At 41.9% G+C, this 27,584-nt stretch overlaps 1 protein-coding gene across 8 annotated transcripts in view; it reads right to left on the bottom strand.

Annotated features, from left to right (window-relative positions):
• The window catches only part of Helz (helicase with zinc finger), a 169,527-nt gene that overhangs the window by 53,349 nt on the left and 88,594 nt on the right, over window positions 1-27,584 (bottom strand). For 6 of the 8 annotated variants that reach the window (XM_031353638.1, XM_031353640.1, XM_031353639.1 and 3 more), the window contains 8 exons: window positions 23,457-23,790; window positions 22,575-22,705; window positions 17,741-17,920; window positions 16,999-17,103; window positions 12,185-12,363; window positions 9,472-9,590; window positions 5,104-5,249; window positions 3,477-3,624 (listed from right to left, as the gene is read on the bottom strand). In XM_031353638.1, the coding sequence (XP_031209498.1) occupies window positions 3,477-3,624; window positions 5,104-5,249; window positions 9,472-9,590; window positions 12,185-12,363; window positions 16,999-17,103; window positions 17,741-17,920; window positions 22,575-22,705; window positions 23,457-23,790 (1,342 nt within the window). The remainder of the gene's footprint in view (window positions 1-3,476; window positions 3,625-5,103; window positions 5,250-9,471; window positions 9,591-12,184; window positions 12,364-16,998; window positions 17,104-17,740; window positions 17,921-22,574; window positions 22,706-23,456; window positions 23,791-27,584) is intronic. The other 2 variants (XM_031353641.1, XM_031353642.1) reach the window with 2 other exon arrangements.

Here is a 27,584-nt window from a genome sequence, read left to right as displayed (position 1 = left end):
GAAGCACAAAAGAGGCAGGTGGAAAATTATGCCAGGGGGTTACACAAACCCACGCAGAGAGGTGAAGAGATCGCAAACACTCCGTGGATATTATATAAGCAGGAAGGTAGCTCAGTGGTAGGACACATAGCTAGAATGCTCAGCACCCTAGAGCTCCCCATAAAAGGGGAGCGGTAACGTAATAAACTCTGTATGTTTGTCCCTTTTCTTCTGTTGGAATTTTTAAAATAGAAATACACACATATAATTTAACAATTTATTAAACATTGGCACAATATGTGTGAAAATAAAAACTGAAGGGGGATGTAGAGCTATGTAGGGGTTCTCCATATCACTGAAATTAGTTAGATATATCTGAAATGGATTCCGATTAGATATATACTGTTGGCCCTAAAGACAACATTAAACAACTAAATATATAATGCATGTATGTCTGCTTATACACGCACTTATATAGTTGAAATGGAATTTTCCCATCTGGCTGATAATGATCCCCACCAGAGACTGTCTAACAAAACACCAGCACCAGCAACAAGTTGAGTTACCAGTCAGGGCTGTCTAAAAGACTCCCAATACAATATGCAGGCGACGGCTGATACTCAGAAGTGTGAGATCAGTCCCTATTGCTGAAGACATACACTTTGGACACAGGACCTAGCTGGCTCAGAGCTGAAACTCCTCCCTGAGGACTAGCTTTCATGGTATAAGAGGGCACTATGCAGTCTCCCAAAGGAGGGCCACCAATGGTGCCATCCAGTTATGACCATAACGACCAGCATGACATGGAAACCCCCAGGGTACAACACTAGCACACATGCCTGAGCAGTGGCCAACAGCTCTAGAGTTAGACTTAAAACCCATCCAACAAGAGGAAAATCATCCCTGGTAATGGAAACCTAGTCGCCTACCCAGGACTAGTAAAGTCATGGGCCTTGGAGGAGAAACTACAACCAACACTTTACTAATCCATAATCCAGCATAGCTACATTCTAAAATTTACCCTTAGATCCAGATACAAGTGTGACTCTCACTCCTCAATCAAGGAAACTTCTCACCATTATCAAAAAATACCACAGTTGATCAAAATGCTGAGTTGTAAAGCCCAGTTCCAACACAACTCCTACACGTAAGGCTCAGGAGTGGAAAGATTGTAAGAGCCAGAGAAACAGAACATTTGCTATGAGATTCTGTCTCGTAAAAACATCCAAGAGGGGCCGGAGAGATGGCTCAGTGTTTAAGAGCACTGTCTGCTCTTCCAAAGGTCCTGAGTTCAATTCCCAGCAACCACATGGTGGCTCACAACCATCTGTAATGGAATCCGATGTTCTCTTCTGGTGTGTCTGAAGAGAGCAACAGTGTACTCATATAAATAAAATACACACACACACACACACACACACACACACACACACACACACACACAAACACATCCAAGAAGCTAACGCATAAAGTCTCACCAAACATGACTGTCTAAACGTGACCTAAACAAAGGTAATACCAATAGACTTGCTAACACGGAACGGGGAGTTCACTGGGCCTCAATCCTAGACCAAGAGTTATAGGCAACTGCTGAGAGCAGGGGAGATAGCCTTCACCAGGGAAAAGCACAGCAACTGGTTACCCAGTCTCAAATGGTCAGCCCTGAAAACACACAGACATGGAACTTTATAGAGACCAAACAGGTTGCATTTATATAGTTAGGGACACAGATACAGATACAGATAAACAGATGTATACCCATGCAAATGTTCATGCGCACATGCACACACACACACACACACACACACACACACATACACCCCAATTAAGGAAAAAAGAGGCCAAGAATTTCAAAAACAGTGAGGGCATTTATGGAGGAGAGGAATTGGAGGAAGGAAAGAGAAGAGGAAAATGATATAATTAATAATCTAAAAATAAAAGTTACAATTATAAATAATAATAGTAAAATAAACAAATACACTAGAAACCAAATACCTATGTGTACATATAAATAAAATAATTAAAGAAAGGCCCAGCATGGCAGTGCATGACTTTAATCCCAGCATTTGGGAGGCAAAGGCAAGCAGATCTCTTTGAATCTTTAGTCTATCCCAGGCCAGCCAGGGATACATAGTGAGACTTTGTTTTGAAACAAAGTCTACCCTATAATGCGGAAAATATAAATATGATAGAAATATATTACATATGTACATGAAATTAACACTATTAATTATCTAATTAATACACGCTTTAATTTTTTTCCCCTGTGATTTAGCTACAGTAAATCAAAACCTGGCTTTCTGTCCATGGAAGAGCCCTTGGGCAATGTACCTTGAAATTTTGACAGCAGTAACTCATAGAACTGAACAACCACACCATGTCCTGGTTAAGTTCAAAGTCATCTGAAATTTCTCTAAAGTTGCATATCTAATATTTAAAGGTCACATAGATGTTGTCTTTGCATTTTCATAACATAAAAATAATTCTTTTCCAAAATACTCTGAATAAAACTGAGAGTCCAGGAGAGCTGTGCTATACACATCCTGCAGCTTGGAGAGCGCCTGAAAACATAACAGGAAGAAAAAGGGCCCAGTACCCTTCTGATTGAATACGCTCCCTTGTGGGTATGACCCCTGGTGCCACATGAAGACCAGCAAACCTTCTCAATTTTAGGTGTCAGCCCTCCCACCTATCATGACCAGGCCAGTGGCTTCCAGCCTGGGGATAAAACAACAAAGGAGACCGAAGGCCACCGTCAGTCTTGCAATATCTAAGGAAAAGTTTGCCTGTTCTAAAATTAAATAGTACAGACTAATGAAAATGTCAGACTCCCCGGCTTGGGCTAGGGTTTGAGCAAGTGGCACCGAGGGCTTTCTTGCACTGAATTCTAACTATAACGCTCCGATCAATTTGTAAAGGGATATAGGAGTTCCTGTTGTATAACAAAAGCCATTTCTCTATAGACAAAGCAAGCAAAGATTAGAAATTCAGTCCCTAAAGACAGCCACACACTTCACCTTCCTAAAGCCCTGTGATAGCCAGAGTCTTAACCTCAGGGTTCCTAGACTGCTTTGCTGTGCGTGACCCTTCAGGACACCCACATTCTCTCTAGAAACCAGAAACTGGAAGAGAAAGCCACAAGGGCTCAGATGAGGTCAATGCGGGCGACCGTGTGGTCTCTCTGAAGCACAGGACTCTGTGATTCAACACCTCCTCATTAAAAATGATGTCTCCTTTGAGTCTGAGCAAGAAATTTAATCAATCTGTTTTAGACTTGAGCCAATAATGCTCTATGACAGAATATGTTGGTTTTTCTTAACAAATTTCCATTTTCTGTTTTTTTTTGCTTCTTGTAGATTCATCTTAATAAATAAATAAACAAACAAATAAAGTTTACTCAATTTTCTTGTAAAAGAAATCAAGAAACTATAAACCATCAACCCTGAATCCAAAACAAATGCTCAATAGACTCAGGGCAGACATATTGAATCAGGCACCTCTGCATTGTTGTAGAAGGCCGTGCTGTTCTTCTCTTGGACGTCCTCTCCCCGCGCTGTAAAGAACGTGAGTGGATAGAAGTCCTTGTGCGCCGGCTGCTTCCCACTGGCCATCAGCTTACCCTCATAGAAAAGCTCAGAGGTGTAGCTGCAGAGGAAGAACAAAGGAATCTGTCAGCCAAATCTATTTCACCTACAGACTCCATCCAATTCTAATACTAATTTATGCCCGCAATTAATTTTTGCCCAAACACTGAATACCTGTGACACCAATGATTTCCTAAGAACACTGACAGTGATAACAGAGAAGGTCCCTATTTAACACCATTGTTAAATGCAGTGCTTTTGTAAGAAATGAAGCCAGAATACAAAGGAAATGAGAAACGTCCACTACTGGCTGGACTCTCTGCTCTGGGAGGAAATCCCCTAAACTGCATGTTCTTAGCTAACACATAATCCCACTCATGTGGCTCATATACCTCCATGTGTCACCTAACAACTCTGTCAACAATGGCCCCCATGGCCTACATTGGAGCTGAAAGACTCTTAGCACAACCAGCACACAGAACCAAGAGATCCGTGTGTCTGTGGTGGTGCTGGAGCACACAAACCCACAAAGGACAGGGATGCACAGGACATCCTACTCCAAAGAACTGCACAATTGCTCTATGTTCTTCTTGTATTTTATTATTTCAGAGTGTATCCTGCCTGTAAAAGCAGCCCTGTAAAGAGCTCTGTCATATCACACAGGCAGCCTCATATGCCTTCCTTTTTCCATGAGACTGAGTTAGGAGACTGATGACACTGTTTACATTTGTGAAATGTACTCTATGATGTTCACACAATGACAAAATTTAGTGACAGTCCTCAGACTGCATCCTATACATAAGGGATGTGTGACTATACATGCAAACACAAAAACACATGGTATCGAATACAACACATCAACTGCAGTCTACAACCTTGCCAAAAAAAAACCACACTGTGTAGGCCTAAATCCATCACTGACTACAATGGCCGGCAACCATGGAAGAGCAGTATCATGGCAGAGGATGGCAGACCACAATCTGCACAAATGCTTCCAGGGAGATCTGAAAGGGTCTCCACAGGCATGACAAAACCAACATTACTAACTGTAGGAAGCTTTGACAGAGCTTGTTTCTGGCAACACCCTGCTCCTTCAGCTAGATGCTGATCTCAGGACTCGCCACAAGCTGTCCTGTAGATGTGTCTTTCACACACATACTGTAGTTAAGAGGAGGCTTTTTAAAAATCAACGTTACAGTTTTTCCCCTTGCATTTCCTTTTCTTTCTCTTAGAACAGGTAACAGAGGTATGCCACTTTTCATATAGATTACATATTAATTCATAGAAAAATATATCTATATAAAAATTCATAGAAAAATATTTCAGGCTCAGTAAAGCCTGAGTTGTAGTACTCAAACTGCCTAATTCCTTATGAAGAATCCTAACTCTGGATTTTCAGGTATTCTTTTAAAAACAACAAGTTAGGCAAAGTCTGAAACACCCAAGAGACCACAAATAAACCCCCCATGCCTGGCCATGTGCTTGCAGGTTCCCTCCCACAGCCCAGGGAAGTGTGAGTCAGGGAACAGCTCACACCTACTTGATGATAGCTTCATGGGAGCGATAGTTCTCACAGAGGAGGATCCTGCATGGAAACTCAGCAGGGTAATGCTCATAGAGTCGATCAAGTAATGAAACATGAAGGTTTCTCTCCCTGGCAAACTCGCTGTAAACAAAAGGACTGAGCTGTAACAGACAAACATACAAAGAAAATTTAGCCAGATTATATAAACAGTATTTTTGAGTCTACTTATACACTAAAACTTCTTTATGTATTTGCTAAATGCAGGAGCAAGCCAAAAAGTAAAAAGAAAAACCAATTACTCGTATTGTCTACAAACCACTTTACTAACTTCCATAGAACTAGACTAGAACCCTCGTTTCACAGTGCAGCGCAGCAATAGCATCTACAGCTATGCAGAGTCCCCTCCCACATAACGACTTACTAATTTAAAGAGCATAAATCGTTACTTCACCAAAACCAATCAACTGCTTTATACTAGTACTAAACTCGTCAGTGACAAATGGCCAGCAACCCTGAAAGAGAAGATAACGGAGCCCAGCCTATACAACTGCTTCCAGAGAGATCTGAAAATGTTTTCCACAGGTATGACAAAACTAATGTTACTAACATATGAAGCTACTATAATAAACTGGGGGCTGGTGAGATGGCTCCGTGGGTAAAGGTGCTGGCCATCAAACTTGATGACCTGAGTTTGATCCTGCAAATCCAAGTGGTAGGAGAGAAGTGATCTCTGATCTCTGCATGTGTACCATACACACTAAGTAAATAACATTTTTAAGGATTTGCTTAAAAAATAAAACAATATTGGGCAATTGTGGTGCACAACTTTAATCTCAGCACTTGGGAGGCAGAGGCAGGCGGATTTCTGAGTTCCAGGCCAGCCTGGTCTACAGAGCGAGCTCCAAAACAGCCAGAGCTAGACAGAGAAACCCTGTCTCGAAAAAAAATAAAATAAAATAACATAAAATAATAAATTCAGACTGGATGTTGTGGCACATACCTGTAATCACAGAACTTAAAAGAATGAAGTCATGCTTTGAGGCCAGCCTGGGCTACACAGTAAAACTTTTGTCTCAATAAATAAGTAAGGGCTGATGAGATGGCTCAGCAGGTAAGAGCACCAACTGCTCTTCCAAAAGTCATGAGTTCAAATCCCAGCAACCACATGGTGGCTCACAACCACTCGTAATGAAATCTGACGCCCTCTTCTGGTGGTCTGAAGACAGCTACAGTGTACTCATTCATAATAATAAATAAATCTTTAAAAATAAATAAATAAATGAATGTCTCGATAGATACATAGAGACTATGACTGACAAACAAGTATTAATATTAATAACCAACAAGGCTTTCTTCCACTACTCTACATGCTAACCATAAAAATTAACTCTAACGGTGCTGGAGTAAAGGCTCAGAGGTGAGGATCAGAGGTGAGGAGGACACAACATCTGTCCCAACACGGGCACACAGGAACTCTGCCAGCCCAGTGGCTCAGGTTCCTTCTGGCCCCACAACACCCAGAGGAAGCTCCACTCCCAGGCGCTCTAACATGCCCAGGATCAGAGGCGAAGAGGACACAACATCTGTCCCAACACTGGGAGTAACTCGGCCCGGCAAGACCCAGGCACACATGAACTCTGCCAGCCCAGTGGCTCGGGTTGCTTCCAGTCTATCTGCACCGGCCAGTGCCCTGAGCAGACCTTGGGCGCAAACTCTGCAGTCATTCCCAAAACACCCAGAGGAAGCTCCACTCCCAGTCACTCTAACAAGCCCAGGGTCACAGGATCCCAGAATCACAGGATCACAGAGACAGCTTGACTCTGAGGAGGTCTGACACAACCAGGATCACAGGAAGGACAGGCTCCAGTCAGATTTAGCAAGGGCAGGTAGCACTAGAGATAACCAGATGATGCCAGACAAGCATAAGAATATAAGCAACACAAACCAAGGTTACTTTGCATCACCAGAACCAATACACCCACCATTGCAAGTCCTGAAAACACCATCACACGGGAAAAGCAAGATTCAGATATAAAATCACTTCTCATGATGATGATACAGGACTTTAAGAAAGACATAAATAGCACCCTCAAAGAAATACAGGAGAACACAGGTAAACAGCTAGAAGCCCTTCAAGAGGAAACACAAAAATCCCTTAAAGAACTACAGGAAAACACAAACAAACAGGTGAAGGAAATGAGCAAAACCATCCAGAATCTAAAAATTGCAATAGAAACAATAAAGAAATCAGAAAGAGAGACAACCCTGCAGATAGAAAACCTAGGAAAGAAATCAGAAGTCGTAGATGCAAGCATCACCAACAGAATACAAGAGATAGAAGAGAGAATCTCAGGGGCAGAAGACACCATAGAAAACATTGACACAATAGTCAAAGAAAATGCAAAAAGCAAAAAGCTCCTAACCCAAAACATCCAGGAAATTCAGGATGCAATGAGAAGACCAAACCTAAGGATAATAGGTATAGAAGAGAGTGAAGACTCCCAACTCAAAGGGCCAGTAAATATCTTCAACAAAATTATAGAAGAAAACTTCCCTAACCTAAAGAAAGAGATGCCCATGAATATACAAGAAGCCTATAGAACTCCAAATAGACTGGACCAAAAAAGAAATTCCTCCCATTACATAATAATAAAAACACCAAATGCAAAGAAAGAATTTTAAAAGCAATAAGGGAAAAAGATCAAGTAACATATAAAGGCAGGCCTATCAGAATTACGACAGATTTCTCACCAGAGACTATGAAAGCTAGAAGATCCTGGGCAGATGTCATACAGACCCTACAAGAACACAAATGCCAGCCCAGACTACTATACCCAGCAAAACTCTCAATTACCATAGATGGAGAAAACAAGATATTCCATGACAAAACAAAATTTATACAATATCTTTCTACAAATCCTGCCCTACAAAGGATAATAGATGGAAAACATCAACATAAGGAGAAAAATTATACCCTAGAAGAAGTAAGAAAGTAATCTTTCAACAAATCCACACAAACCTAATTCCACCTCTCACAACAAAAACAACAGGAAGTAACAATTACTTTTTCTTAATATCTTAACATGAAAATTAATATTACCAACATATCCTAATTGATTGAAATCCAAAAACATGAGGAATTAGAAATTAGTTGATTGTCATCCAATGGTCTCTCTAATTTGATAATTGGAGAAATACGTCCATCATTGTAGAATCTACATACACTGTCAGCCTGTTTGTTTGTGACAGTGTCTTGCTGTGTACAACATAATAATGGTCTTGAGATCTTGCTTCTCCTATCTCAGCCTCTCTATTAGTATTATTGTTTATTTCATGTTTTTACACTATACTATGATTTTTAGAACAGCTTACATTTTTTAAAAGTATTTATATACCCAAAAGAAATGTAGACAATTAAATTTGGAGGGGTTTGTAAGAGAACAACAAAGAGTAAGACTGAATGCTTTGCTTGACGTTTGTAACTCTTGTATTGGTTACCACAGTAAGAACCAAGATTTTAAGCTCTACTAAATATAAAACAAACAAACAAAAACACTTTATATATTTATGTTAATTTAAGAAAATATTAGTAGTGATGTATTATTTTGAAATATACAGTTAATACATTTGGAGTTATTTAAAATTTATATTGAGAAAAAAGTTTGAATTTTCAGTATTGCTGTAGACAAGCATCTGCATAAGACTGTTAAATTGATTGTTGTTTTATGTCAAACAACTTTTATAATACTCATTTTTATTGTTATAATAGTTTATATATTTTAAAGAATATGACAAAAAATATTGTAGGTATTGAAGGGGGTCTCTGGGAGGAGTTGGGGTACAAAAGGTAAACAAGAATGTGATTTAATTGGGGCTGCTGAGATGGCTCAGCGGGTAAGAGCACTGACTGCTCTTCCGAAGGTCCTGAGTTCGGATCCCAGCAACCACATGGTGGCTCACAACAATCCGTGATGAGATCTGACGCCCTCTTCTGGTGTGTCTGAAGACAGCTACAGTGTATTAAGCTGGAGTGAGTGGGGCTGGAGCAAGCAGAGGTCCTGAGTTCAATTCCCAACAGCCACATGATGGTTCACAGCCATCTGTACAGCTACAGTGTACTCATGCACATAAAATGAATAAATAAATAAATCTTTAAAAAAGAATGTGATTTAATTCTATTTACTTAAAATATGTTTTTTAAATGTTAACAAATTCAGATAAATTGAAATCATGTTACTTTTCTCATTATAATGCAATAAAACTTTAAAAAAAAAAAGGCTCAGAGGCTAAGAGCACTCACAGGCATTACAACTGGTGTTTTAGAAAATAGGATATTAAATACCAAAATATAACTCACAAGACAGTGACTGAGGTGACACCTACCTGCATATGATCACCAGCCAAAACAATGCGTGTGTTTTTAGTGGCTAAGGCTAGAGGCATAATGGTCTCACACTCCATGGCCTGGGCAGCTTCATCTAAGAGGACGTGCGTGAAGAACCCTGGAGGGACAACATAGGAGAGCACTGTCACAGAGCAACTGCTCCCAGCGCTGCCAGGCGCAGCTTGTTTTCTTAATCCAAGTCATGAATACTCTAAGGTCAACCTCAATCTAGACAATCAGCTTAAAACAAGACTTTGTAAAAGATTAGGGGCTGCAGAGATGACAGAGAGGTTAAAAGCCAATGTACTGCTCTTTGTAGAGGACCTGAGTTTGTTCCCCAGCATCCATGCCCAACCACTTTTAACTCCAGGGATGCGACACCTTCTGGACGCTGTGGGCAACTTCACTTACACATGTGTGTGCACATGCACAAGCTCAAGCCCGTGCACACGCATGCATATACATAAATATGAAAAATAAATATTTTTAATATTTTTAAAAGAAAAGGTTAAAAAGAATGACTGTTTTCTTTTGTTAACATTTTCTCAGAAAGTGCATAAATCATAAAACAGTTGCCTCCTACTTAAGTAAGCACCCTTTCTAAAGGCATCTGCCCTTCTTTCATCCCAGCACATCAGAAATAGAAGCAGGCAGATCTGAGTTCAAGGCCAGCCTGGTTTACAGAATAAGTTCGGGAACAGCCAGGGCTACACAGAGAAACCTTGTCTCGAAAAAGAACAAAAAAGAAGCCGGGCGGTGGTGACGCACGCCTTTAATCTCAGCACTTGGGAGGCAGAGGCAGGCGGATTTCTGAGCTTGAGGTCAGCATGGTCTACAGAGTGAGTTCCAGGACAGCCAGGGTTATACAGAGAAACCCTGTCTTGAAAAATCAAAAAGAAAAAATAAAAAAGAAAAAAAGAAGAAAGTATAGAAGAGAAAGCAAATGGAAGGAAAGAAATGGCAATTAATTAATTAATTAATTAAAGTGACTTGGTTTGCGTCTTACTTCTGTTAACTGTAAGATAATCACCATAGGGTTGGAGTGAGGATGGACTGGAATAAAACGTAAGAGCACCTGGAGACAGTGAACACAGCTCCACCCCAGTCCCTCCCAGCCCCTCCCCTCTCACAAGCAGCAGCTAACCCTACACACACTGCAGGCATCAGCATCCAGTGAGGAGGTGAGGAAACGTCCCCAAGCTGACCATCACAGAGCCACTGTGCAATGACACTGCCACTGGGCCTAACCTCTAAAACACATCCTTGGACTGCTTTATGGCCAGCCAAGAGCTATAGGCAGGGAGAGGAAGTCTCATGCAGACTAGTCACCTCCCGTATCAACTCCAAAGCCTTTATACCATTAAACCTAGCTTCAATAAGGAAAAGAAAAAGTTGGCTGCCAATACCTTCATGTAAGATGAATGTAACCTGTGCTGGCTCCAGGTGTCTATACCCTGGGCCAGGTGCCAGGAACAGAGGTGAAAGGAGCAGCCTGTGCCTTCCAGGGGCTCAGACATGCAGCAGAGCATGTCAGTGGCTTTAAATGCAATTCCAACAGGAGATGGGAAAGCAATGCGCAGTTGACAATTACAGCGAGCACAGAGACAGCCCTGCTGAAGAACCCACTAAAGCGACTCGACCATCTTCTCATGCTCAAGTTCTACCATACCCAACACACCAGCTTAGATTTGTGTGCTCATATAAATCAGACTGAGCTGGGCATGCTGGCACACGCCAGTAAGCCTAGCACTCAGAAGGCTGAGACAGAAAAATGTGAGTTTAAGGCCAGTCTGGGCTACATATCAAGCTCAATGCAAGCATGAATTACAAAGTAAGACCTTGACTCAAAAACACAAAAATAAAAAAGTTTAAATAAATGAAGAATGATTTTTCCATGGTTCTAGCATGTACGCGTAATAAGCTTAGGGGCTGGAGAGACAGTTAAAGAGGGAAGGGTGCTTACTGCATGGTGGTAAGACTAAAGTTCTGTTCCAGCACCCACACCATAAGCAGGCCATCCACCTATACCAGCTCCAAAAGACACAACGGGGATTACTCGGGCTCCCTGGCTTCCAGCCTAGCCAAAAAAACATGACCTCAGATATGCGGAAGATTGCCTCAAAGGAATAGTCAGAGAGTGACGGAAGAGACACCTGAAAGGCCCTCTGGCTTCCACAGCCACACACAGTCACCTGTGCATGGAGACACACATACACAGGCATGCATGTATGTGTCTGCGTGTCCTACGAGACACACGCGCGTGCGCGCGCGCGCGCACACACACACACACACACACACACACACACACACACACAAATAAATCCTTAAAAGTAAAAAACCTTAATCAAGTGCCATGATTGCTATTTCTACATTACATGATTCAAAAGCAAGTTAGCAAAAACCTCAACAAATCTCACGCGCACACACACACATACATACATACATACATACAACTGTCCAAACTTGAACTGATCACTAGTGAACAGATACCAACTAAAGAACAAGTGAAATGGCAAATGTTTTTCAGTCAAGGGCCAAAGAGCTTCTGTCCCTGCAGGAGATCCTGCCTTAGCTTTGCATCATAAAAGCAGCCGCAAAGAAGACACAAGTTAATAAACAGGCAGGTGCATTCTGGTGAAAGAGACACCTGGCCAGATGTGGCCCACAGGAACCTGTCAGTGGGAGACAGCCACCTGTGGCAAGTGGGCATACCAGGCTCAAGGTCCAGCTGGCAGAGGTACTGGGAAGTGTTCAGTGTGGCCACCACCACTCGATGTTTGAGGATGTCTTCCTTCTGGGGCATCTGAAAGGTGGAGTGTGTGCTTGAGGTCAAACAGTACTGATGCACCACTGGGTGGACAGTCTTCACCCAGCGATTTCGGAAATACACCCTACGAGAGAAGACAGCATTCCTGTTAGAATGTTCATAGTAGCTGATTATTAAAACACTGAACTGTCATTTAAGAGCACAGTGCCAAAAATTAACAAATAAATCTTATAATCATTCAAACCCTATTAGAGTTTAAATGTGTAGTATAAAGCTGCCACTATATGACCACTATACACCCATGATGACCTTCCCTATCAAATATTTTTAAAAGATTTCAACATCAAGTAAAGGTGCCACCACAAAATATATACCTAATTTTTTAAGTATTCAGATTAACCTTGCAACAGAATTAGCACACAAATGTATGTTTTATGAGCAATGGTTTTAAATTAAGTTTGAAACCTTCCATTCTCAAATTACCTTTTTCAATTATAGACTCACTAAAATGTACTTGACTCAGATTTTAATTATTTATGCTGATACAAACCATGGGATTGTATGCTTAGGACATTTTTACTTTAGAACAATTTGTAATAACTTTACTTCAGAAAAATTCTTAAAATTATTATTTAAAAAGCCTCTGCCTTGGCTTCTGGAATCTGAAGATAAATTTTTGAATAATCAAAAACTCTTAATACAAATCTTAAGAAAGGCCATCTTTTCAAGTAGCTATTGTAGGAAATACGAACAGGCCTCAGCTAGAGATTACTCTGATGTACAGCTACAGCCCATACATCCAGCCCCCACCATCCCCATCCAAACACATAACAAATATCTACTGGCTGCTCACTATGCTACAGCACACAGGCAGAGTGCACAGGGCTCTAGAACAATCACGGTGGCTTTGGCTTTGCTTTGGGTTTGCAAAGCTATCGGCTGGCCAGGGCAGCTGCAATGTCTCATGTTGCTAAATTCTCTGATCTCTGGGCAGAATTTGCCTAGGCAGAGGTTAAGGGTGGCACACTTAACACACAGATGGGGGTAGGGTTTCCAGCGTGTGCTGGCTTCTGTGATATAAAAGGCTACTCCTGTGGCCAACTTCAATGCGTCTGCACGGTGTCAACAGACATGAACATGGAAAGACAAGCTCATGGTGGACCCTCAAACTCATTCACGTGGATTCTAACTCGGTCCTGAGGGAGGTGGAGGTGAGAGCAGGGAACAGAAGCAGCAGGGAGCCAGGTTAGTGCCAGGGTACAGACAGGAGATGAGGGTGGCTTGGGTAACAGCAGAAATATACAAATCGGATTCACTAGATATGTTAACACAATGCCACTAGATATGCCAATAAATGAACTACTGATAAAAACTAAGGCAACAGGTGATTGGGTTTTGTTTTTGAAACAGAGTCTGAGCCAGGCTGGCCTCAAACTCACTACACAGTGGCTGGAGAATGATCCACCCTACTTACTGGACCGCCTATCTCTCCCTCCTGAGAACTGGATTACAGCCACCTGCCTCTAGCTTTGGAAACTGCATGAATGGCAGTAGTGTTTACAAAAGTGGAGAAAGAAATAAAACAAATGTGGCAGTTTTCAAATTAGAGTATTAACAGTGGCAAATGATGCTTTTAAGTTCATTATCTAAAATATACAATTGAGAATACAAACATAACTCAGGGGGTAAAGCTTATAATAAGCTCAAACCTCTTGGTTCCTAGCACCAAAAGGGGAAAAAAGACATACATAAATATACATGTGGGCTGGTGAGATGGCTCAGCGGGTAAGAGCACTGACTGCTCTTCTGAAGGTCCTGAGTTGGGATCCCAGCAACCACATGGTGGCTCACAACAATCCGTGATGAGATCTGACGCCCTCTTCTGGTGTGTCTGAAGACAGCTACAGTGTACTTACATATAATAATAAATAAATCTTTAAAATATATATATATACATGTGACAGCATATTTACATATTTCCTAGAGACAATCCACAGATTCCATATGATTAATCCTTAAAACAGCTTATGTGTCTGGTATATATAATTTTAATTCACTGAGGTCTTGTACATGTAATAAATTCATATACAATAAGCAACTACAAATGCTACTACTTAGAACAGGAATTGTCAAGGTCCTTTTTTATAAGACAATCTGTTTCTTTAAAGACTACCCAAACGGCAGCTGCCGTCCATCTGCCCGCTCACTCACGGAGCAGCAGCGCATTCTTCTGGATGACTGGCCCCACTGCGCTATGTTCAGAACCTTGTCCTCAGAGCCACTAGCCAAAAGGAAACTGATTTCCTCCTACTCCTTTTCCTTGCCTTTTCTTTCCATTTGTTTGTTTTATAACTTTGAGACAAACCTTCACTGTGTAGCTCTTGCTGACTCCTCATACAGACAAGGGTGGCCTCAAATCTGCAATAGTCCGTCAGCCCCACATCACTGCATCAGAAGTGCAGATCACAGCCACCTGCTGCCCACATCAAGCTTTTTATGTGCCTTAAAAAACAATTCTATTTCTTTTTGTTTGTGTATGTGGGGGCTGGGGAGGTTTCATGTATGTGCAGTATAGCACAGGTGTACAAATCCCCCAATTCTAAACAAAATAGAAACTGAAACCCAAACCTAAGATGTCTAAACACTCCATATACTTCAGGTTCAGCTCAAGTGGCAACTACAAGGAATTGCATGAATTCTAATCCCAAGAAGTGTGCTTACCCATCTTCACTACTGTATTTACTCAATGACTATCCCAACTGTCTCCCAGGGCCACATCTACACCAGAGTGCAGAGAGGAAGCCAGTCGGCTTTGCTTCCTAGCAACAGCCTCTCTTCTCAGTCATCTGTGGCCATCTGGCGCCCTCTTGTGCTCTGTCTCTTGCATTCCAGAACAGTTTCAGTAAAGCTGATTTCCTGCCCAGCTAGGGATGCAGCCCTTGCGTAGCACTGCCAGGCCGGGAGTTCCAAAACCCTCAGATGAAGCTGGTCATCCAGAGCAGTGACTCATTCTCATCCTCTGTCTCTCAAATCTCTCGCAGTTATTACTGAGTAGGAAACATTAGCTCAGTTAATCTGAGCTAATGTTATAATGAAGCCTAAAAATCCAAGTACCGCTCGGCCTCCATTGCAGGGTAGCACCTTCCCTAGAGAAAAGCCACAGTGGATGTGCAGGGCTGCATAAAGCGAACACTCGGGGAGCTGGACGTTTCCCTGCTTTACTCTGTTTACTACATGAGATAACCTGAACCTGCATCTGAAAATAAAATATTTTTCCACCTTGGATCCAACAACCCTTAGTCAAGAAAAAATGAAATCTCTGCTCCTGGTGGGGCAGGTTTCTATATTTGGGCCACACTAACTACACTCTATTGGGAAATCAATTATACATATGGAGACACATCATGGTGGATCTTCAAAGCCCCAAATAATTCCACATGGAAAGGTTATATATATAACCTAGAAAACTAACAGAGTCTACGTTCTTAAATGTCAAACACCCTATACTATGTTCACAAGGGCTTCTCTCAACTGTTTCTAAGCCAGGAGCACCATGGCATATGAGATCACCACATTTCATACGCAACATGCGCACACACACACACACACACACACACACACACACGCGCGCGCACACACGAGTGCACATGTTCTACCAACAAACACAACAAGTAAATAAAACAATGAGCTCTTCCCCCTGAGGGTAAGAACAGGCAAGGTAAACTGCCAGCAGCTCCTTGCCCACTATGAAGTCAGAGGTTAGGCTTTAGCCTAGCCGACACTGTATCCTTCAGTAAAATCTTCACTTAGAGAACAGTAAGCACGTGGTCTTTTATTACTACATGCAACTGGATCTTCTACTGTGGTGGTTTCGGCTGTCTTCTAGAGTGAGGACAATACAGTATGGGCATCTGTGTTAATATGCTACACCACTGTTCTAAACACTTCCAAAAGGGTCTGGTCCCAGGAATTAAATAATTAAATAGCATAACTTCATGTTTCCATGCCTGGGCTCAAGTAGAAAAAAGAGGTTAATAAATTATGGATCAAAGTGTGGTTAGAAATTAATTTTTAAGCAATAATTAATAATCATTTGTACAATGGGCCATGATATATTAGTTTACAAAATGGCAAAACTAAACATTATTTATGTAACAACAAAAGCAAATGGTATGATTCTCCATTGTTTTCTGAAGAAAAGGATTTTTATCTTCCCATAATCTGTATATAAGTGCATTTTATGCTCACACACAGTCACTGAGCCTCAAGTGTCCTTTGATACCCTGTCTTGTGCGTGGCAGTAATGAAGCCCTCAGTGTGCCGCAGAGGTCATTTCCGTGCATCATGCTTCTCTAATGTGCGGCTTCCATAAAGAGCCGTCATTACGTGACTACTCTGCTGTGCACAATGTGCCAGAATTTTAATCAAACTCAATTTGATTTAAGCTAACCACTTTTCTTTAATCACTTTTCTTATGCTATCTTTAGATGTACATACCAAAATCTACTCCAACCATAACAACAATTTTACATGAGAAACTTAAAAAAGGATGTCTTTGTGTATACACAATGCTTCAGAAATGGTACACAATTTTTACAGCTTTTGCTTTAATTTAACAGATTTTTTCCAATGACATAACCCCCAAATGCCAATGCAGAGTCAAGGCTTCAGGTGCTTCCAAAGCCCGACATCTTTACAGACACCTTTTCTTAAGAATAACAAAGTACAATACAGATACATAATTAAACCTTAAAAATACCTGAGAGGTCTTGCCTGGGGATTGCCTGCTTCTACATATGGATGTAAATAATCCTTTATGTAGAGGTCAGCAGCACTATTAGAATGGGTGCAAATGAGAATCCTGCTGAAATAAATGGTGCAAATAAAAAGAATGACACAACAAAAGCTAGTCAAGCAGTTAAACACCAAGAGAGCAGTGGCCATCTTACATGTCCATTCCCTCGCCCGCTCACATTCAACAGGGCCCACGGTGCCTTCGGGAGTTATGTTACTCTAAGCTAAAGAGAAGCTCCCCCAAATAATTTTTAAGTCTATCCACAGTATTTTTAAACCCAGCCCTTCACGTTTTAATATACCCATAATGTCTTAGCAGACTTGAAGTTTTGACAGCTATGTCAAACTACCATTGTCTATCTACACTGTCGACTTGTTCTTGTTATTTTGGGGGGTAGGGGGGTTTGAGACAGGGTTTCTCTGTGTAGCCCTGGCTGTGCTGGAACTCACTCTATAGACCAGGCTGGCCTTGAGCTCAGAGATCCAGCTGGCTCTGCCTCCCAAGTGCTGGGATTAAAGGCACGAGCTGTTACACCCAGCTTACATTGCCTGCCAACTTTTAAAACAGCATATTCTAAGAGAATACAAACTTCATTGCTTTGAGGCTAAGAACATAAAAACTGTCTCATCGGCCCTCATTCTCTCTCTAAAACAAGAAGACAGGCTCTGTCTGGTGAAGAGACTGGGGCATGCCTCCCTCGGCTCACCTGGTCTCCTGCTGCTGCAGTATGTGCTTGGCGGCCTGAGCCAGAGTGAAGGTTTTGCCTGTCCCGTAGGGTCCGATGATGAGGACGGGAGGCAGCTGGATGGAAAGCGGAGTGGTGATGGCCAGAACAGCCTCTTTCTGTTTTGCATTTAGTCGAGGATCCAACTGCTCATCCCACTGTCTGTAGAAAATACAAGCCTGCTGTTTTAAACACACATCTCAGCAGTGTCAGTGTCATGACACTAACTCTCCCCAAAAGCACAGCATCTACATTTCCAACACTTACTCCCAAACCTCTCCGGATCACTGAGTGAAGGAAGGTGCTCTACCATGAAATCAAAACTAACCCAAGTTAGATTCTAAAGAAATCAAACGTTTGTAGTCTATTTGCTGGTGATATTCCAAAAATGCAGAAAACCATTTCCCATAGTGAGGAAGCTGCCACTTTCTCCACAGCAAACCAAATACAAGAACCCAACTAAGTTTCTACTGTTAACCTATGGAAAGGCATCCAGACAGGCTTAGATCACAAAGAAAAGGAAAAAAAATCTGCATCTCCCTAGTTGAGAAATACCAAAGTTTTATAAAATCTTGATTAAGTAGCAATTTTATAAGGTATCAAACCCTGACAAACGGAAAGTTTTCTAGTATTTTCACACACAGCCCATCCACATGGCTCCTGCTGTCAGGGTGTAGAGCACCTGCTACAGTAGCACAAGGGCTGTAATGAGATCTCTCTCACAAGTGCCCCTCCTCTGACGTACTTATGATCTGAAGATTTAAATGGACACCAGATGCTGAGACAAATCAAACTAAGTAAAGGGTCAACAGTATTCTTCGTCACAATTCCAACCAAAGTACTAAATACTGTAACAATTACAGTAAAATGATGAAAGTACGAACAGAAATGGGAAGTGTGTGTGAAGACAGTACTGCCAAGTGTCTGCAGAACAACCCACAGACAAGAGGACAGACATGAGACCAAAAGTCCTCAGTGAGACCAAACTCTACTTAGACCAGAAACTACTTACATTTGAAAACTGGTGTAATAGTCTGAGCTGTTGAAAAATTACAACTGTTACAGTGTGCTAAACTCAAACCAAGGGTGCTCTTTAAATTTAAAACATTTTAGAAAATAAACTTTGAAGATAAAAACATGCCACTACCTAATTTTCCAAATCTGGCATTTCAGCACTGAAAGAAAAAAAGGGACCCTGGATGTGTTCCTGTACAGGAGCCAGCTTCCTTGTCACAGTTCTTCCCAACCTGGCAATGCTCCATGAGCCCTGGGGACCACCATGCCCAGACCTGGCGTGAGGCAGACACTGTCCCCGGTGCCCTTCTCCTCTGCCTTCCTGCTCTGCAGAACCGAGCTAACCATAACACTCTTGCTTTCCAGCTGCTTTTGCTGGAGACCCACCTGTGGCCAACCTGATGTGGGAAGAAGTTTCTCAAACAAGCCCCTCTCTCCGTCTCTCTGTGTATGTGTCTATGTGTCTCTCTGTCTGTCTCTCATTTCATATATATACATATAGACATATATATGCATACACAGACACACACACATGCACATATATACATATACACATGCACACCTCACTAGTGTTTTAGTTTTAAGCCAGAAAGCCCATCTTACATGAGTGCTTCTCTGGCAGCAATCAGCACATGGCAAATAAATCCCAGATGGTCATCCCAGAACCAACAAACAACAAGCCCGGGAAAAACGCAGCAAACAAACAAAACCCAGCATGTTGTTCTAGGCCAGGAGGGAAGGAGGCGTGGCCTGACAGTACTCCTAGCCCCGGCCCTGGCCCAGCCCTGTCTACAGACACCCCGACACTGGTATTCCATGGCTGTCTTAAAACCTAATGAGATCATATATCTACATGAACTAAGATATTCATGTAAAGTTATTTAAAAATATAATTGAGCAACAAAAGTTCAGTTCACATTACCTTCTATTTCTGTCTTTTCTGGTGATTTTAGAAAAAGATTGGTTGAGTAATATCTATTAAAAAGAACACAGCACACACTAACCACCCCCATCCAGAAGCACGAATGAGTTACAGAATATTGAAGACACAAGACTCCGTACATTAACTACAAAGCTAAGAGATTACTGACAAACTTACAGGATCAACTCTGTAACTAGTCTATATCTTTTTACTTAATTATGGAACGGATTCTGCTTATCAATTGTTTTGGTGTGGTGAGGCCAGAGGAGATCAGAGACTTTATTGATGTCAGTCCCCTCTGCAATTTCAGGCAATGAATACTGAATATGTAAAGAAAGCTAAACACTGAAACAAACTATCATCATTGTGCCAGCATTTAGCAAGAGAGACTTGAACATGCTCACTATGATAGTCATAGTTTCTACAGCTGAAAATATAAACCCTCTCCAAGTCTCATCTCAGTGTAAAAAAAAAAAATGTTTTGTGGGTTTTTTTCTTTTATTTTCTTTGCTTTGTGTTTTGATTTGTTTATTGACATGTTTTTTTTTCCTCTGTGTAGCCCTGGCTGGCCTTAAACTCAGAGATCCTTTGCCTCTGCTCCTGCCCCTGGCCCTACCCATGCCTCCCAAGTGCTGGAATTAAAGGTGTGTGCCACCACCACTGGCAAAATTTTTTAAACAGAGTAAAAATTATTTTCCTCCCAACACCAAATTAACTTATTTTATTATTAAATGCACCCTGCAATTAGTGTACAGGCTACACGCTCAGGAACAGTTTTGCAGCGTCACTGTCTGTCTATACTCCCTGATTCCAGAAAAGAGTTTAAATGGCTATAGGTGCCTCAGTGTGTCCCCAGACACATGACCTTCCTCTACTGTGCAGACTGCAGTGACAAGTCTGTCCTGCTTGACAGCGTCTGCTGTGAGACGGTTTCTTGGCACATGGGCAGTCAATGAGCAAGTCAGGCCACAATGGCAAAAGCCTCACAAGGGTACCTCACATCTGAACTAAGCTGCCTCTTTAAACCTGAAATGAATATTAACTTCAATGTACCAGATCCTCTGATAGTCAAAATAAATGAGACATGGCCTCAAACTTTACAGAGTTCAGAGTCCAGGGGAAAGTTAAAATATACACACTGACACAAATGAATACAGAGAGAAATCATACTAGAGAGCCTAGAACTGCCATGGCGTGGCTCAGGAAACGTGCTCAAAAATGAAACGGAAGCATCCTCATCTGCCTCAAGAGTGAGCACCTACACTGATGTGACTCTACAGGTCTACAAAAAGCTGGTCCTGAGCAAAGATTGTTTGGCAGAGAAAGCCACACAAAGGTGAAGAGGCAGAGACATAATAAGGGACAGAATCAGGGTCACATTGAAAAGGTCTGAGGATCTCACACATCAATGTATTTAAAGTTAGCACACTAGACTCTTAAAATGGCTAAGAATGGTGGATTCTTTGTTCCATGGATTTTACCACAATGTTTAAAATTTTTCAAAGGAATAAGAGAAACATAAGGAGCCAAACCAGTCCAGGAAGGCCTAAATAAATGTCCAAGCAATTGGCTTCTCGCAGCCCACAGCTAGATTACAGAGGCCAAGAAAGGCAGAAGACAGCACTGTAAGGCAGCAAGACCCGGTGACAGAGCTCAGAATCACACTCAGACCTTAGCCACAAAGACGTGAACTAACACTGGAGGAAGTGTTCAGGTTGGACCAGACAACAGAAATACAGGCAGCAGGATGGATGAGCAACAGAATGCTACAGAAATAGTCCGGGATTAACTTGAGCACCAGTTGTAAGGATGGAAAGAAAGATGGACACAGAGAAGCTGAGCCAAGTAGGGCTGGGATGCCCTGGGTTTCTATGATCAGATCACAGCTTACATTTAAGACAGGGAGTGATAAAGCATCAGGGAATAGAAAATGCTGGAGACATGTAGACTGGCGCCTATTGAGAAATTTGGCAATAAAATGGAGTGAGGCAGTAACAGCAGCTTGTACTGGAAGCATAACATATCACATGTTGTTCTGTCTTTAGGAGAAGAGGCTGTGTGGATTTGTATGTGCATTTCTAGGCCTGATCACTGCAGTGAAGTGCCCGGGCCTCTGTGTTCACTCTTCACTTGACAACATGCAGGTGATCTTGGAGATCAATCAGTAAAGACACCAGGACCTCCGTTAGCAAGACAGGGCCGCCACTCTGCCTGACGGCCACCCAACCTTATCTGTATTGTGTAAAGCCACTTAGATACTAACATCAACTGACCTAGGAAGGCAGAGGTTAGTGGGACAGTAGCCAGTGACAAAGATGAACAGAACACTCACACAGCTACATAATCTTGGGACAAGCCAGCCTTAACTCCTACAGGGGGGTGACAGAGGTAAGTAGAGGAATAGCTGCACACCTCCTAACTTCAGCAGTTTCTGAAGAACAGTCTATCCATTCCTTCCACTTTGTGAGATCACAGTATCACCTATATCCCAGAGCTACTTAGTATATGTGACCCACTGTAAAAAGGTCATGATCGTCACATTCAGGTCAGTCTGGAAACATCCCAAAACTGCTCAGTGTTCTATTAAACTGTGACCTTTGAGAGAAGCCACAGAACTAATTTGTAATCTAAATGCTTGAGCTCAGCGTACTGACTTGTACCCCAGCACTAGAGAGGCTAAGGCACGAGGACTGCCACAAGTTCCAGGTCAGCTTACGCTCCATAATAAGATCCAGTCCAACCTGGTTACTGTATGAGACCTTGTCTTAAAGGGTGAGGGGAAGGCCAGCAATCAATAAATCAATAAAGTATGTTTCAACTGATATAAGCATTCAGTTTAATATTCACAGTCTTACTTTTCTAAGAAATCTCTTCTCCTACCTGTTGGGACTCCAAGGTATCGTAGGAGTCATACTGATGTCTGGAAACAAAACAGCATTGTCCTTAATCCTGTCTAGTGCATAATGCATTTCACAGAGGGGTAATCGGTTCAACTGAAACTGAAGCTCAACCTGAAATACAAAATGGACCTTTTTACAAAAGACTTTTGCACCAACATCAGTATCAGCAGTACACTAAATGCTTCATGGAGACAACAGCTTGCAGAACAAGTTTAGAGTTTCTTTCAAACTATGGAATTAGTATCAGTAATTAGTATGGAAAACACTGTTGGGCACTATAATAAGTACCTGCCATGTATGACCTTATGTGATCACACTAATAGTATATATGCTATTTTTCACTTCATTTTACATACTAAGAACTGAAATCTTATAAACACCAGATCAAGGGTATCTGAACCCACCATGCCCATAGAAAACACATTCGATAGCATCAGAACAAGTGTGTAATATCACATGTTGAGTAATAATCAACCTTATAACACTGTACAGACTGACTATGAATAATGGTCCCTAAGTTTCATATTTTAAAAAGATGGGCTAGCTTCGGCTAAATATGGTAGACTGAACATAGGCTTCCAACACCATTAATGCAGAGAGAAGGGAAGCAGACACATGCTGATCTCATGGCTCTGGATGCTGCAGTTTCCAAAACATCTGCTCTTCCACTGCTGATGTTGAAGTCTAGAACTTCTACAAGACTGGAATATACTACACATTCCTTAAACTCAAAAGGTGACCGAAGCTGTAGTTCCAACCAGCCAGGATAAGACTTCAAAGTCAAGTGCATCCTGGTCCAGGGCAACCACTGGCACAGATGACGACACTCCTGAGGGAAGGAAGGCGCTGCCTGCAAACATACCTGGGTGTCACAGTCAGGCTGCAGACTAAGTTCTTCACAGCATTCCCTGGATATCCTTAAAAATACATAGTCTTTTGTTTTTTCTTCAATAGTAGCTTCATAAACCTTCTCTTTGGTTCCCTGGGACTGGACAAGCTTCTCTTTAGGGACTGGTAATAAATAAACAGCATTGACCCTGGTCATCACCAGCCGTCCAGCCAACGTGTCTTCAGACAGGGTTTCAGTAAGCTTAAAACGACCAAAAAGTTGTCCATTCTGAGCATACTTTGCACCCCCAGAAACTCCAGTGAGCATGAAGCTTGCTAAAATCTGCAATTGCACTTTAAGGTTGAACCTAAATCAAAAACAGAAAACTAATTTGAGTACTTCTAAACAAAAACCATAAGAACTAGAAAAACACAGCAAAAGAAATTCAAATATAAACATACAGAATGTAAAACTTTGTATCAATTCCACACTGTACAAGTTAGCAACTCTATATATGATATCTTTCTGCCTTAAATCCAAGCTGAAGACAACTTACATAAGTATTAGTTGTGTTAAAGATATCCATTTTTAAAAGACTGCATGGCACCTCTGATAGGGCTCAGTAGGTAAAAGTGACTGCTGCCAAGCCCCATATCGTGGGTTCGATTCTAGAGCCCATGTGGTGGAAGGAGCAAACCGACTCCTGAAAGCTGTCCTCTAACCCTGTATGTAAGCCCTGCCTCTCAGACACACACACATGCACAAGCACAAATAAAGAATTGTTGTAAACACCTGAGTGAACTATAGGTGATCTTTAATAAAGTGGGATACATTAATACTTGTTTGAACATAGTTGAGATAATTAAGACTTTAATAGCACCTAACCTAAAAGGAAGGACACTGAACTAAAGCTACAGTGGACCTTCAGCTGAGTGCCTGCCAGGTGAGTCTTTCCAAAAGAACACAGGTGTAACATTCTCTTTCAGTAATGCTAACAAATAACAATGGAAATAAAAGTTTGCCTGTTAGTATAAGGAACTGACTCTCATGCAGGAATTATGGGGGTAGGGGGAGTAAGCCTATTTTAGTAGACAACCATCAGGACATTCATGTACCCACATGTGCATGTGACTAGGAGAGACTATGCACCTGAAGGCATCAGAGAGAATCAAAACTAACTTACACAGTTAAAACATTCACAACTGGGGGTTGTGGATGGGGTAGCACATACCATTGATCCCAGCACTAGGAAAGCAGAGTCAGGAGGATCTCTGTGACTCAAGGCCAGCCTGGTTTACAAAGCTAATCCAGGACAGTTAGGGCTAGACAGAGAAACCCTGTCTTGAAAAACCATAAATAAATATTCCCATAGAATCTTGTGTCATGAGCAATTCTTTAAATAAAGCTTCCATCTTTAAATAGAGCTGCCTTCCATACACTGAGAAGGACCTGGGGTAATTAAAACTCGCTCGAGGTTGGGAGAGACAGCACTGTCTCTAACACATTGCCGACTGACAAGACCTCTCTATAGCTAAGGACGATGTCCAAGCTTCAAATCACCTCCCTTGTATTTGCAGCCACCCTCTTCTTTAAACTCCCTCCTCCTCAAACATCCAGGGAATTCCTGCCACCTGTCCTCTATTCCTCCATTTCCATTCAAACTCGGACACCTTCTCAAAGCCCCAGAGCCCTCACCTTAGTCTCTAATGGATGCCTTTGTTCCTGCACTCTCCATGCCCAGACCTAGCCCACCAAATAACTTCTGACCCTCCCATGTGTGTCTCCAAACTATTGCTTGCATGCATTATGCAAAAAGGCTCCACCATTCAGTTGTGTCCACACTAAAAGCTGAGCTATGCTAACTGTGCCTCTCTCACCAGCTGCCATTCCTCCACCATACTGTCACAAAGCCCTGACTCTGGGGGCACCGGGCATTCTTACTACTGGTTAAGTTGCTTCCAACTCCGTCTTTTTAACCTGGATAACTCTAATAATTAAACCCCAGCTCCAGGGGATCTGTCACTCTCTTCTGGCTTCCTTGGGCACCTGCACTCACATGCAAATACATGCACACGCACACAAAAACAGACAGAATTTAAAATAAGATAAATCCTTTAAAATTTTGAAATTTAATAATTCAAACACTTTAAATACAAAAAACACCCTAAATGAACAAAGACAATTCTTTCCACTGATGCATACCACATTTTGAATCAATCTTGAAGTCTATGTAATCTCAGCCTTCCCAGAAGGCAGAATAACAGCCAACAAAATTTCCAACTGCTGTAAAACCACTTGTCTAGCTCCTAAGAAACATGGAGAGACCAATGCCAGCATTTGTTAGCTCATTATCTCTGAAGTGATATTTTAATTTTCAAATATCAGAGCTATACAGTAAGTTTGGTTTCATGAGATTTTTTTTTTCCGACTACATGAACAAGAATCAGGCCAGTAACAAGAGAAGGCCTGGTTCCCTGCTGCAGAGGGAGAAGCAAAGTAACCCCCAGAAGGTGACATATCCCACATCCCCTGGAGGTCTGCGGGCAGGTGAACCCTGAGTAGCCAGGCCAGTTAGGGTTGCACTGCACAGGTTAATGGAAAGCAGAGCTTCAGTTAAAGTCTGCTTCTTTGATTTTAAGATTTATTCTTATTATTTTTAATTATGTGTATATGGGGGACAAAAAGGTGTGTGTCAGGGGTTCCCAGAAGCCAAAGTGTCAGATCCCTGGAGCTGGAGTTAAGGACAGCTGTGAGCCACTTGATGTGGGTGCTGGGAACAGAAAGTAGCTCCTCTGAGCCATCTCTCCAGCCCTAAATTCTATCTCTCTAAGAACTGTATCTCTCAGAATTAGATGGAATTCTTCCAAGGCAGAATCACTGAATGCATATCAACATGTGGCTAAGTTTGTTTTCCTTTTAAGGGAGAAACAAACCTTGAAGATCCTGAGAGCCTCTCATAATTCAATGAGACAAAGGCATTGTCCTTAGCACCTGTACACTGAAGCTTTTATAAACAGACTCACACTATGGCTGAGCTCTAACTCAGAAACTGCTGCCTGGCCCCAGGCTGGCCTTGAACCCATGGTCCTCTTCGTTTTGTTTCCTTTGTGCTAGGATTACAGGTGTGTAGCACTAGGCCCAACTCTGGTAGGTTGTGCTTTTTGTTTTAATTTTGAAACAGGATCTTATTACACAGCCCTAGCTGGCCTGGAATTCACTGAGCTCCACCTACTTCTGCATCTCAAGTGCCCAAATGCTGAGATTAAAAGTATGTGTCACGGTGTCAGGCATCTGGTCAGTTCTACTCATCCCAATACTCATATAGTATTTTTCCTAAGGAAAAAATATAATGTGAACAACACACATGCATATTCATGTGTTAGAAAATAGGACTTCTTCAGCTCAGACTACAGGCACAATCAATACAAGCCTTTTAAGATTTACACAAATGGGAGGAGATGGCTCAACAGGTAAAAGTGCTAGGTGCCTGAGCTGAGTTCAATTCCAGAACCACTCAAGAGACTGGATGCAGTAGCCAATGCTTGTGGTCTCAGTGAGGGCCAGACGCAGGAGAGTTGGCCAGAAGCACACACACACACGGTATGGCAGCAAAACCAGGGTGGAAGGAGAGGCACAACCCTGAAGACTGTCTCCTCACATCACGTGCTCACTTGGGCACTTAGGAGTCCACACTCACACAGACACAAGCACACACACTCACACACACACACACACAAATCTTCAAAACAAAGACTTATATAAATGGACCAGCACATACCTGTAATATGAGCACTCAAGAGGAAAGGGGGACAGACTGACAAGTTCGAGACCAGCCTATGCTCTACAAGCAGACTCCAGAGAGAGAAGAGCACAGCCCGGAATAATGAAGATAAAGTATACTCACTTTGCACACTGAACACAAAAAGCTACTTTGACAGGTTCTGTCCCGCTTGACCTCCAGATAGAGCAGCACAATGTACTTTTAAGGTTTACCTTTTCTTTTTTAGATAGGAGTTTCTGAATCCATTATTAATGATAAGGCAGTTTGAAGAAAAAAATGTATTGGCTAGACTCTATTTAAAAGGAAAAGTTGTTATAAAAATGTAATTGCAAGCCTGGCGGTGGTGGCGCATGCCTTTAATCCCAGGACTTGGGAGGCAG

The sequence above is a fragment of the Mastomys coucha genome, unplaced genomic scaffold (genome assembly GCF_008632895.1).
Source record: "Mastomys coucha isolate ucsf_1 unplaced genomic scaffold, UCSF_Mcou_1 pScaffold5, whole genome shotgun sequence".
Lineage (NCBI taxonomy): Eukaryota > Metazoa > Chordata > Mammalia > Rodentia > Muridae > Mastomys > Mastomys coucha.
This window is presented reverse-complemented; position numbering and strand designations above follow the sequence as displayed.